Below are 14083 nucleotides of genomic sequence, written 5' to 3' on the forward strand. Positions count from 1 at the left end.
TATGCCATATTTCAGGTCATGTTATTAGATCAATAATATTTTTGTTAAATAAGCAACAATGATAAAAAATTAAAAATAGGATAGAAATTAAAACTATGACCACCCTAAAATAGAGACAATCCATACAAAAAAAATTATATGTATCACTACTTGTAAAAAATTAGGCCTCTAAAATTTTGAGGCCTAAAACATTTGATTTATAGATATACAATTAATATATCATATATCTCCACCTTCCCTAATCTATTACTATATGTACTTACTCTATTGACTTTATGTTCGATGAACTTTTTCTTTCTCTATTTCAAGTCATTTCGTTGGCGGGGTTAGGCCAGACCCCTACCTTATATGTTAATAATTATAACTAGAACCAAAATATAAATTACACGATAAAAACATGTAGTCTAACATTTTCAAAAGATATTAATCACTATGTTCATCTTTACTTGTTTACTATTGACTTAGCACCTTTTTTAAGAAATAATAAATAGAATGTCAATTTTACTATTTTATATATAATAAATTCAATGTTCTGATAAATAATTATATTTAATATTCTTAAACTATAAATTCTAAGTTAAATTTTTTAAAATGGAACAAATAATAAGTATCTATTTTTTAACAGTTGACATATAAAAGCGAACAGAGAGAATAATTTGTGGTACTAAAAATGCTCAATTGTCAATGCCCTATATACCTAGATGATGATGGAAGGTTCTTTTGGCTAATACAAATTAAACTTGGTAACTACAAAAAAAGTACATTAGCATTTACTCAATTTTTGGGATTGTTTCTTAGGTCTAATCCCAAAAATTGACATTTTTCATTTTGTCCAGGTTCAAAACCCCAAGAATTGTCTTGTCAATTTTTCAAAGTTAACCTGAATAAAATGGCACAAGTAAATATTTCACTTTTGACAAATTTTTGGGCCATATTTGACACCCTAGCGGACGATAACAAGTTGTCAAGTGGAATATTTACCCCATGCACATTCAAACAATATCATATTTGGAGCGAAGATGATTTAATTGGATAAAAAACAGGAATTAAGACGTTAGTATATCAAGACAAGATTAAAATGTTGACAAATACCCAAGAAGTTCTTGATTACACAAGGAAAATTATTCAGAGGCGTATCTAAGGAGGGTCACCGGGTTCACGTGAACCCATGGTCCCCTCTCAAGATCATATATAGTAGTGTTATATTTTTAAAAAACTATTGAAATATAGATGTGTGAACCCTCACTTGAAGTATCACATAATGCAATTATGACTGGGTGCACCTCTCTCCGCGAGGTTAGAAATTTGAATTTTATATTTATCTTGTTTTATTTTTATTTCTAAAATTAGATAACACTTCTCTAAGTGGTAATTGGTATATATATATATATATATAATAATTAATTTTAGACCTATAATTTTAAAATTTTAACGGTTTTCGATACTAAAAACCTAAATGTCGAACCGATCAAATTTATATCATAGATCAACCTTTTTATAGCAGTGCACCCATCATCTGAATACGCCTCTTTAAATACTAGTTTAAAACTATTACAAGATAGAGGGGCCAACAATCAAATGTCAGTATCAAGACAAGTTTGGAATGTTAACAAACTCCAAAGAAGCTAGATCTCAAGTAAAATACTATTACAAGATAGAGGGTTATTAGAAGCAAGAGAGGGGCGGGGCGGACAATCAAAAGTCTGTATCAAGACAAGTTTGGAGTATTAGCTGAGACACCACAAAAGCTCTCGAGAGTTGCAACAACGCCGCGTTTACCCTCTGACATATAAAATGGAAGATATTTGGAACCATCAAAGGGCTTGTAAAGCAAATGGTGATCTTCATCAACAACTTCCTCTGGTGCTTTTATGATATACCCTTCTTTAGGAATTGTGGTAAAACCCATAGAAAACCTCTCTTCATTTCCCATAATAACTCTATGAGTAGAAGAATGCAGCCTACCATTTGTAAATGCCTACAATTACATATTAATTTAACTTATATATACAAACAGTACAATATCAATAGTGTAAAAATATTACATGTTATAAGTGCATAGAACATAACGTTATGTATTAAATAAGAGTTTAAGTTATATAGATTGACAGTATATAATATAAACAATTTTTCACCATTAGGTCATCTTTATCAGTTGCACTAGCTAGCAGCTAGCATATTTTATTTTTAAGATTTCAAATCTACAGATATATATCCTTTGGATGACCTGATGATGAAAATTGTTTACATTGTTTATGTGTAAGACTTAAACTCATTAAACAGTTAGTCCCCAAAAAAATTAACTTGGCTACTACTACGTTACCATCCCAAAACACATCAAAGAAAAAAATCCACGAAAAACATTTTCCTTCCTAATCAAGCACATCCTAAGAAGGGGGGAAAGGGAGAATAAACTCAATCTCTTTTCAAGTGTATCGTTAACGGCCTCTATTCTTGACGTGAATGACCAACTAAATAAACTTGATAAAAATAGTAAGGCAATAGATGAACTTACTTTCAAACAATCACCAACAAAGAACATGTATGAATGAGGTGATGAGTATTGAAGATCAAGCCATTGTCCATTTTTGTCCAAAATTTGAAGCCCATTGACATGTTGATCATGTTGGCTTAAAATTGTTGAAATGATTTTATCAGTATGAGGAGGTACTCCAACATTTGTCTCCTCAGCTTTAGGCACTTTGTACTTCATACAATTAAGTAAGTAATCACCTGATTTTTTGTGCTCATCCAAGTATTTTTCCAACCCCAATTTCTCAAATACCATTATTCTTACCATATCATCAAATTCTAATAATTTCTTGGAGTAACCAAGCACCAAATCACTGCATAGATTTTGATAATAATGAGTAATTGCGAGTTTACAAGCTTGATGAATGTAGAGTATATTCAGAAGGATAGCATGATTAGTAAATGTCGAAAAATGATCTGATGTCAAGACGCAAAAAATAATGCAACATAGAGAATGGACACCTTAATTTATCAATCCATATTTTACATGACTATGGGTGGCAAAATTAGCACATGAAAATTGTGAAGAATTTAACGTAATTCATCAATATAAGTATGTGATGGATTATTACTTAATAATTGGTTAAATTTATGAAAATTCACAAGCACAAGGATCAAAAGTTCACATATCAACTAGTTGAGGTTTAAATGTGCATAACACGAAATTACAATGAGAAAAATTAAAACTTATCAATATTTGAGGGACTAATAGTGCAAAATTTATTTTAAAATAAGAACTCAAAAAGTGTAAATTATTTATCTCTCGATAACTATGCAAAATTGACTACTTTTTTGTCCTCATTGAATGGTGAAATTGTCCCTTACATCTACTCTTAACAGGTGAATTAATGGTGAAATTTCCCCTTAGATCTACCCTTAACTGGTGAATGATGAAATTGATTAGCTACAAGAAATTTAACAAAAGATTAACGACGAAGTTCATAGCTAATGTTAGTTATACATACCAGAATTGAGGGTCTCCCTTAGGCCAAAGGATGTAGGAGAAGTTCTCAATAGCATTATGAGTGAGGACATTGACAATCATCATTCTCTCTTGAAGTGGTGTTCTAGGATTATCTCTAGTATAACCTACCAACACATTTTGTGATTTTCCAAATTTTTCCTCCAAATTGAAATTAAAAACTTGTTTCAACTTTTCATATAGTTTTTCTTTTGGAATTTCTCCATCAAGTAAAGCCTCAAAACAACCATATTTTTCTAAACCTTTGAAAACTTCATCTCTCACTAAATTCCATTTTTCACTTCCTTTTTTCCACTCTGATGAGTTCCTAAAATCTATAGTTGGAACCTTCAAACCCATCCTCTTTTCTTTTTTTTCTAAATCACTTTGTTGTTTACTTGTTTATGTTGTTGTTGTGTCCTTGTCTGTATATATACACAGAATAATAATTTTTTAAATTATCATCACATGATCTGTGTGAAGTTATAATTAAATATTACTGAATTATTGTCAACTTGAGTTAATGATTGCATTTAATATTTAAGTTTCTTTATTAATTATTGTTAATGCTATGTTGAATTGTGTAATTATGCATTCTAAATACCTTAAAATAAAATCATGTTCATTAAATGTAAATTTCCCTATAAAAAATATGCTTGGACTATAATTACTTCTTTTGAGTTCATTAAAAGTGTTTAAAATTAAAATTAATGGTCAAAAATACATTCGAAGTATTTTTATTTTTTTGCGAGTTATCTATTTGGACTATTATCAAAATAATAAATACCCCTCAAGTCTGATTAGACAAAATGTTTAAATATAATCGTCTAAAGGCGCATGACAACTTAATTTGCCTATAAAGTTTTGTTGACACATTCACATTCATCGATCCATTCATGGTATATGTTGATAGTGTGACTCTCGTACAAAATGGACAATTGAAGACCGCTTCGAGCATTGTTATCAAGAATTTGATTCGAGATTAAATTTGTATTGTTACTTATTTCATGTGTGGGATTTATATAATATATTTTCATATTAAAGGAAAATATTACATTTTAATTTATTGAAAGATAAATGTTCTTAGTTATATATAATAAGGACTAAAAATTAGAATTTATCTATTTAGAAGCTCATCGCTTTCTTGCTAAAACTATGTTCATTTTTCATGAATTTGTCAATATTATTGAATGCAACCACCTCCATGAACACAACAACAACAACATACTTAGTATAGTCCTGAAGTCTAGCGAGAGTGGGGTTGTAGGTAGAAAGATTGTTTCTGTCTTTCTGATAGACCCTCAGCTCAAGAAAATCGTTTTTCAGAACAGGTTTGAAAGAAATGTAAGGGAAACCACCTTCATATGAAGATTACATACAATTTCAAATTGTGTGACTCTTATATTTAAAGGGATACACAAGATTAACAATTTGTCAAGTTACTTGCAAAATGAACCTAACTTCAAAATAGCTCTAAGAAAAATACAATAAAACAAATGACAAAATGTACCATGAATTACTTCTTCTTGCCTGCTTTACCTTCTTTCCTTCTAACTATTTCATCAGCATATTTCACTCCTTTACCTTTGTATGGCTCTGGAGGTCTCCATTTTCTAATTGAAGCTGCAAATTGACCGATCTCTGACTTATCGTAACCACTTACAGTGATTCTGGTGTTTTCTTCAACCTTAACTTGCAGTCCAGCAGGAATTTCCATCCTAACGGGATGAGAAAATCCGAGATTGAGAACTATGTCTTTCCCTTCGATGGTTGCACGATATCCAACGCCTACCAATTGAAGTTTCTTCTCGAATCCTTTAGAGACGCCGACTACCATGTTATCAGTTAGAGTCCTGCCGAGTTTGATGAAGAAAAAGAACATCTTCATAGTAAGCACTAAAAATATGTGCATCTACATTGTCATTAGAATTGACTAACATAACAACAATGATGAGATTATGAAAATTTTCATATACAGTTGTTAGGTATTGGTAGAATGTTCGATAGAGCTGATGGTGTAAGACACATATTATGGGTTTCAAAGTTGAGAGGAAATCATTTGGGGTGAAGAATCATACCCTTTAATCACAAAATTCTGTAAAACTGATGATCATCATCAGGGAGACGAGATTCGTGTAAATGAAAATTCCAAGTTGAAAATCACGTCTAGTTGTTGAAATCATGGATATTCTTCTAGCTTAAGGCGTGTGTATGACACTTTCTATAAGGATATTTACTCATATAAGTGTATCTCCTAGGATTCAACAAACTCATCTAGTATTAACTAGTACCAAAAACTACATGATTCATGGCTAGTATACCTAAACTAGTTCTTTATTAAAGCTCCTAAAACTCTACAACGACTAGTTAACGGCTAGTTTGACCATTTAAAGTAAGGGCAAAACAATAAACTATAAGTGGATAAAAATAAGGGACACTTCCTTATGAGATACTTACAAATTCCCAACAATCCCACGCACATCTCAAAATGAATATCTATAAAATGAAGAAAGAAAACACATTTTGATATTTTGAGTATAATGGATTCATTTGGTATCTTTTGGATTACGAACCAAATACAGATAATATAAGATTTAACTTACAGAATAATTGGCAAAGTTGAAAACTTTTATGAACCAAAAATTCTAGTTGTAAGCGAAGTTTCTTATTCATCACATTATACTCCCACAATTTCTATGGTTTATTGCAGTTTTGCGCTAATGCCTAATAGACAATTGGCTTGCCTGATTTTTCGTGAGTGCTTTAGAATTTTGCCGTAATTTCATAAGAGCAGCCACACTCCACACTTGTATAGGTTCAATCAAGTGTGTGTTGCAGTGTAATACACCATGTAGAAAGGCTATGAATAAGATTAAGAGTTTTACTCAACCTCACTATTGTGAGTATCTCAAAAGGAAGTGTCCCTTATTTTTATCTGATGATTATTTATTATCTTCCCTAAGTTAAACTAGTCGTTAACTAGCCGTTGCAGTGTTTAAGGAGTTTTAATATGAAAGAACCAACTGAAGTACATGGCTATAACTCAAAAACATAAATTGTCTAATTCTTTCTACTTTCTCTTCCTTCTTTTAAAGTTGGGTTTTTCCTCTTCAAATCTGTTGTTTACATTGAAAACTTTAAACCATACCCATTTTTTTCCATTTTCCCCTCGACCAAAGTGTAGTATATGCACTTGTGGTTTTTGAGACTTGCAAATGGCCTATTAGCCTCCAGATATTATAGATCTTTCTCACCACCCCCTTATTGTGATACCTTTTAGCCTAGAAACACTACGACGAGCACAGATATCTGTCCTTTGCTAGCAAGTCCTAGCTATTCTTACATCTATATTCCCTCTTCTGCCCAATTTTTCACTTCTCATGACCTTAGAATCAAATGCTGTCATGGAACTAAAGATATGCTACATTTGAACTTTGTTGCCAGTCAATCTTCTCATAGGGAGAAAGATTGTTTCTTTAACATGTTAAGACTGAGAAATATGAAGTATTGTTTTCTATGTTTCTCGGACTCTTCAAAAATGCTGCCCGGTGCAGGTCAGACCCTCCAAAAGTAGTGAACTTTTGAGGATCCAACACAAGTGCAACAACATTTTTGGTGATTCCGAGCAACATACTTATTTTGCTACTTACAGTGACTGATGTCCACATTTTCTTCCATATTTTCGAGTCTCCTCATAGCAAAAGAAGCATTCGATTATATCAATTCATGAAGTAACCATCGGCAAGAGGCTATAGCATGTAATATATATCAATAGTTAAGATCAAATAAATAAAGTTTAGAACCACAAAGAGGTTGACTATTTTGAAACTTAGAAGTGCTAATAAGAATAGAAAACTTCAAGGTGGTAAGAATAGACTGTCCTTCTTTACCTTATTAAGAGGAAAAAATTATCCTTTCCTCTTCATTGACAACTAGGATAAAATCAATTAGGAATTGGACCGGGAAACATCTCAATTTGGTTTTAAAATATGATATCATATAACTGGAGAAGATCAATTAGACCCTTTAAATCTCAAATTTTATGTCATAAGAGCTAAGCTCTCCCTAGTCCACATCAAAACCAGTCGTGAATTTCAAAGTAGTAACTCCAGTAAGTAGACTATAGCTTCTTGATCATAAGTAGTAGTGTAGGTAAATTATAACTTAGAATGTTTACCATATGTAAGAATGAAACCGAGAAAAGAAGTCAAGAAAACAGTGCGATTAAACTGCAGACTACCTGAATAAACCATGCATCTGATTTGCGCGTCTCGTCTCCACGGCTTTTCTGACCCTTAGAATACCTCCATCATCCTTCTCAAGCTTCACTTCTCGTGGATAAGTTATGGCCATCTCCCCCAGAGGTCCCTTAACTTTCAAATCTTGGCCTTCCATTGTGAGTGTCACATTGGAAGGTACTGATATTGGTTGCTTACCGATTCTTGATTCTTTACATTCGATCATCTTCCTCACAAAACCAACACGACGAACAGCAACACTTGATACACGAAACCCATTCAAATTCCCGACGAAAGGAGACCGCAAAGTGCTGACATGAAATAAAACAAGAATAAAAGATATGTTTTAACAAGAAAGCCAACCAATAACAGCCACACTCAAGATATGAATCCCATTCAAACCGCCCAATAAATGGAGACCTTAAATATATAAAACAAGATCAAAGTTTTTATTTTTACAAGAAAACATGCTAACCCCCAACACCCCCTCCACTGACTAAAGCTTTATCCTTTAAATAAGGATACCCCAGAAGCTAAAAGACACAAAATTGCATAAAATTGACACAAACTGACCAAGAAACTACAAATGTGCAAAATACCCAATTTCAACAATTCAAGAATCAACATGAAAATGTAAAACTCACAAGCTAAATGCACCTAATATGTATAGAAGCAGTGCGTGAGAAGGGTAGCAGAACAATTAAGTTCCTTACCCTCAACACACAAAAGCTACAAACTTTATTGCATAACAAGGAAACCCCAGAAGCTAAAAGACACAAAATTGCTTAAATTGAGCAAGAAACTACAAATGCACAATACCCAATTTTAACAATTCAAGAATCAACATGAAAATGTAAAAATCAACAAGCTAAATGCACCTAATATGTGAAGGGGAGCAGAACAATTAAGTTCCTTACCCTCAACACACAAAAGCTACAAACTTTATTGTATAATAAGGAAACCCCACAAGCTAAAAGACACAAAATTGCTTAAATTGAGCAAGAAACTACAAATGCACAACACCCAATTTCAACAATTCAAGATTCAACATGAAAATGTAAAAATCAACAAGCTAAATGCACCCAGTATGTGAAGGGGAGCAGAACAATTAAGTTCCTTATCCTCAACACACAAAAGCTACAAACTTTATTGTATTATAAGGAAACCCCAGAAGCTAAAAAGACACAAAATTGCATAAAATTGACAAAGAAACTACAAATGTGCAAATACCCAATTTCAGCAATTCAAGAATCAACATGAAAATGTAAAAAGCAACAAGCTTTATAGTGTTAACAACAGAATCAAGAAACTAAATTTACCTGGTATGTAAAGAAGCTGTGAGTGAAGAGCTACTCATTTTTGAATTTTGCCTGCAAGTTACAAGACTGTCTCCCCTAAGAGCTGAACTATCTTGTTTAGTGGATAGAGCCCTTTTTGCCTTGCACATTAAAGCGTATTGACAATTTCACCCCTTATCCTATTTCAACTAAATGACAACTTCCCCCTCTATGTTACAAAGTTTCTCTTTTGCCCCCTATTGATTTAGGTAAAAAAAATAAAAAATTATACGATTCGAGTCAAAGTTACTGAATCTTAATGAAGTCATAAGATGTATGTTAGATCCGTAGGTAGATTTTTGTCCATCTCATATTACATGAATTATTTATGGAGTTGAAAATATATTCTCTTCGTTCCAAAATAAGTGTCATCTTAGCAAAAATTGTGTTCACAAAAAAAGAATATTGAAAAATTGAAACATACCTTTAGAATTTGAATTCTTGATTATCCCAAATATTTTTAATGGAGTTGGTGATCAATGATGCAATCATTTTTCTACTACTAAACCATCTTCTCTTTCTTTTTCTTTTTTTATGATAATGGTGTTTTCCATGCTTGGTTAAATGATACAACACGATAAAAAATGATGGGTTAGACGTGCATTACGAATTTAAATTTTGCTTAAAAAAATTAATTAAGTTGAGAATGATAGTTTATTATTACACTTTAAACATTTACAATATATATATAATGTTCATCATTCTTTGATGTATGCTACAAATAAAGATATATTTAGAATAAAGAAAGACCATGATAGTAAATATTTAAAAATGACTAGACAGACATTGTTGTATATATAAGTAGCTCAACTACTATATCTCACATATATATAATTAATCAGAACAATCATAAAAGTATATATATTTTAACAAAGTCTAGCTCATTTCATGTTACCAAAAAAAAATGTAGGTACACTAATCCTTGCCAATTAAGTTCAAACTAAAAATCTTGAATCCAACTCTAATTAATACTACCACAATATAATGGCACCTCAATATTGGCTTGTTAACTACAGATTCACGTAAACATAGTAAATTATATTCAAGCCTTATACATGTATTAAGAAAAATCTATGATTGTGGACTATAATATATTAATTTGAGGTTGTTGTAGGAAGCCATAAACTTCAAATCCTGAATAGACCTCTGACGACAAGGGTCGAGATGGCGGTGACCACACGTTTCCCAGCAAGTTCGTGGCGGTGCCGGCGCCACCGGACATGGATGAGAATTGTTTCATCTTCATGTGGACTAGCTCAGCTTGTGCAATTGCTAATTGTTTGTGTAGAAATTCAATTTGGTGTTGTAAAGATGAAATAGTTCCAACACAACCGTAAATTGGATCTTTCATTCTTGCATTTGCCTCATACACCATTGAACTCACTGCATCTCCTCGTTGATATTCTTGCAATTCCTATTGAAATATATCAAAATATATACAAGACTTCATGTTGCTTTCGGCTCGAACTATATATATATATATATTATTTTCTCTATTTCAGTTATGTGATATATATCCATTTCAACAAGAATAATTACATTCTGATCCGTTTCAATTTATGTGAACAATATTTAGATTCGGCATACGTTTAAAAGAGAAAAAAAGATTTTTACAAGTGTGATCTAAAACAAGCCATAAAACGAAAATATGATACATGTAATGGGATGCAGACAACAGAGGGATTACATATTTCTAAATTTGAAGATAATTAACTATACGCTTCATATTTTACCCTTAATGAGAATTTTTTTTTTTTGTAATCATACAAATATTACGGCAGTTTTAAGGCCACAAGTTTTAAAAATTGTATAGACACAAAATGTCATGATATGTTTAAGACCATACATTTCAAATTCTTCGTTTATACCGACTTAAACCATGTCACATAAATTTAAACGAATTATTGGTAAACTCATAAATAAAGATTGTTCTTACCTGAAGCATCTTGTTTACATTGCTAGCTCCAAATACTTTATGAACACTTGCAAACTTGTGTGGTTCATCACCTGGAAAATAAGGTGAAAAAACACAATGTTGTGTACATCTTCTCCTTAACAATTTACAAGCTGCACATGGAGAAGTTGCACCTTGTTTTCTACCACCACTCTCCTTCATACTACAAAACTCGTAAAATTTTATGGACAGAATCACTCGATATACTTATGCGGATAGAAAATAACATGTATATTATTGATAAAATAGTCGAAATGTGCGCATGTAAACTAATCTATGCACCATTTTAATCTAACAAAAGTTTGTTAAAAATTCTAACTTCATGTACACAAAAGTTTCAATTAAAGACAGTTCGATACACTAAATTCCCGCTATACTAACTTGAAATGTGAAAAGGGAAAGAAGGAAAAATTGGTTAAAGGGAGTGAGGGAGATTAGGAGCTAAATGTTATATAGGGAAAAAGTGGGTACCAGAAAATCTTTTGTAGGGCCAATTAAGGAGAAACTTTAGATATTGGTTAACAAAAACATCTATTCCAAGTAGATCTTTTGTCCCTTTACTATATTATTGTTGGGATTTGCTTACCATTAAAATATTTATTCATTCTTCTTTTGATTAATTAAAGGATAACCAATCAATCAAATGAAATGAGGTAGAATTATTGATCTCGAAAATTTCATAAACTCTATAGAATATTTTTTTAAAATAAAGATAATTAGCATTGTCAAAGTGATCAAGAGATGATCTTCTTTTCAAAGTTTCGGCAGAAGCTTCTTGACAATCAAATACCTTAAGAAAATTTATGTCATCATTTGCTTGAATCATACAACACTTTGGCTATCAATGGAAGAAACAAGAAGGAGAGATCAAGAAAAGTTGATCGATTTGAAGTACTATCAGACTTTTTTAGAGATCAGATAAAATTCAGGGAGATCTAAATTATCCTATATTAGAAAAATACATTGCTCGAGCCCTCAAATCAAGGAACAATCCAAAAAGAAAATTCAGGGAAAATATAATTGTCCTATTGTTTATTACTAGCTTCCTCTGTTTCTTCCCCGCATTTATCCCCCGCTTCCTTATGTCTAGTATTTAGACAAATTTGACTTTCTTTTTATTTAGAATAGAAAACTATTGATACGTATATTACTTGACCCTTGTTAACTTGACACGCCGTAAGAATACTTTAATTAGAAATGTATTTTATTAAACTAACATTATTAACAGTGTCGAGTAAAATAAAACAGACGAGTAATAAAATCTTTTTTCCCAACCAAAAAAGGGAACATTTATTGCATCTTGAGTAGTTGAAAATTTACTAGTAAATGTCTTCGACATATCAAATTTAATTTGTCAATCAAACTAGTGGATTTGTTAAAGATTTTTTATGTATATTTTTTTCAAATTATTATGACTTAGAAAAGTTTGCCTTGTGCAATAATATAATGAAGTGACTTTTGAAATTCGAAACCATTAACTAGCACCTTCATCGACAATCAAGTAGAATAAATATTTGATTCATGTGAAAGTTAAATTAATATATATCATTAACTAAGATATTTGCATGCACGTCACTTTGAGAGTGACTCTATATTCACGAATGCTTCGTGCATTAAATTGTCCTTTAATTAGTCACATCTTGTTATTTGGAGCTAGCTTGTAAAATTGAAAGTTAATGTTCATGAGGTAGAAAAAAAAACATGAATTAGTCAAGGAAAGAACAATATCAATTCAATGAATCATCTCACAATCTTAGAAAATCTAACAAAATCAAGGCTTGTCTATTAATCTATTTAATTCCCTTGTTGCTTTCACTTACTAAATGAGAATTGTAAACGTTGAAAATATAAATATGTTGATATTGACAAATTAATTTTACAAAAATATATCGACATCCAATAACAATTCATTTAAACTATATATATTGTTCGAAAACTATTTCAAAGGACAGAGATCAAATTTTCATCAAGTAGACGAAACATTTATTATGTATATATATATATATAACATACTTACCTGAATAATGTAAAATGTCATTTACAACATTTGCGTATACAAATTAAGCCCTATAATCTTATAGTACATGCTTAAAATACGCACCACCCTCCATCGACTTCAGTCATGAGATCGCACTATTGTTGTTGCTGCTTAAAACTTCCATTAAAATTCCTAGAGATTGGATTGGCTACTTTCTCTTTATGTCAAGTCATTGACACTGTTTATGTACAAGTTAAAAATTATTATTTTAATGATTTACATCCTGTATATAATCCAATCTACGAACGTGCAAATAATTTTACATATAATTACAAAATGTGTCATATGATAATGATTTATTGTCCTTTTCTGTTAAAACACTTTCAGCGAATCTATAATTGATTTTCCTTTTTTTTTAAAAATTAAGATTTGAAGTTTATAATTTTTAAAATCTATATATATATATTAAGATTACGAGTTCTTTTATTAAAAAAAATTAATTTTTTTTATGTCCAATCAAACACGTAAGATTTACTAAAACAGGTCGAGTACGTGGGAGAAACCTTGATAGCCATATGAAGTGAAACTATGACCTTTTTCTTTAAAAAAAAAAAAACACATAAAACATTTGTTGATATTATAATTTTCACCTCAAATTCATCTATTCATGCCATGAAAACCCCACCCCGTGTCCGCCCCATCCCATTGCCATCCAAAAAATATCAAATGAAAATTTTGAATTTCTTTTCTTAAAAAGATGTATGATCCATCAATGTTTCTTATTGGATTGAAGGTCAATAATATGTGGCCCAATTGATGTTAGATCGTAAGCCCAATATGGAGTGAGCCCATATTTGCAAAGTGGTAGTAATTGAGAAAACATTTCCTTGTGACTTCTTTTTTTTAAAAAAAATATATAAATTATAGGAACCACATATTATAAGTACTAAATAACATCCAATCCCTTCTAGTTTTCTATTTACCAAAAATCCCTTAAAAATGATGTTTGCGGGATACATAGCGTTGTGCACGGGATACATTAGGTTTGATACATTCCACATAGCGGGATACTACATAGCGGGA

At 31.2% G+C, this 14083-nt stretch overlaps 3 protein-coding genes across 3 annotated transcripts; all 3 read right to left on the reverse strand.

Moving 5' to 3' along the window:
- Positions 1-1515: 1515 nt before the first annotated feature.
- LOC102601588 (probable 2-oxoglutarate-dependent dioxygenase AOP1) lies at positions 1516-3903 on the reverse strand. Its single transcript, XM_006365745.2, has 3 exons — positions 3498-3903; positions 2516-2846; positions 1516-1978 (listed from the first exon to the last, which is right to left on the reverse strand). Exons 1-3 carry the CDS (start codon positions 3851-3853, stop codon positions 1709-1711), a joined length of 957 nt encoding a protein of 318 aa, XP_006365807.1. The 5' UTR covers positions 3854-3903; the 3' UTR covers positions 1516-1708.
- Positions 3904-4838: 935 nt separating this feature from the next.
- LOC102601925 (50S ribosomal protein L6, chloroplastic) lies at positions 4839-9182 on the reverse strand. The gene is made up of 3 exons (XM_006365746.2): positions 9051-9182; positions 7734-8042; positions 4839-5346 (listed from the first exon to the last, which is right to left on the reverse strand). Exons 1-3 carry the CDS (start codon positions 9176-9178, stop codon positions 5010-5012), a joined length of 774 nt encoding a protein of 257 aa, XP_006365808.2. The 5' UTR covers positions 9179-9182; the 3' UTR covers positions 4839-5009.
- Positions 9183-10037: 855 nt separating this feature from the next.
- LOC102580843 (LOB domain-containing protein 4-like) lies at positions 10038-11426 on the reverse strand. The gene is made up of 2 exons (XM_006365764.2): positions 11005-11426; positions 10038-10482 (listed from the first exon to the last, which is right to left on the reverse strand). The coding sequence occupies exons 1-2, from the start codon at positions 11182-11184 to the stop codon at positions 10153-10155; spliced, it is 510 nt and encodes a 169-aa protein (XP_006365826.1). The 5' UTR covers positions 11185-11426; the 3' UTR covers positions 10038-10152.
- Between the last annotated feature and the right edge of the window lie 2657 nt (positions 11427-14083).

The sequence above is a fragment of the Solanum tuberosum genome, unplaced genomic scaffold, assembly GCF_000226075.1.
Source record: "Solanum tuberosum cultivar DM 1-3 516 R44 unplaced genomic scaffold, SolTub_3.0 scf00566, whole genome shotgun sequence".
Taxonomy (NCBI): domain Eukaryota; kingdom Viridiplantae; phylum Streptophyta; class Magnoliopsida; order Solanales; family Solanaceae; genus Solanum; species Solanum tuberosum.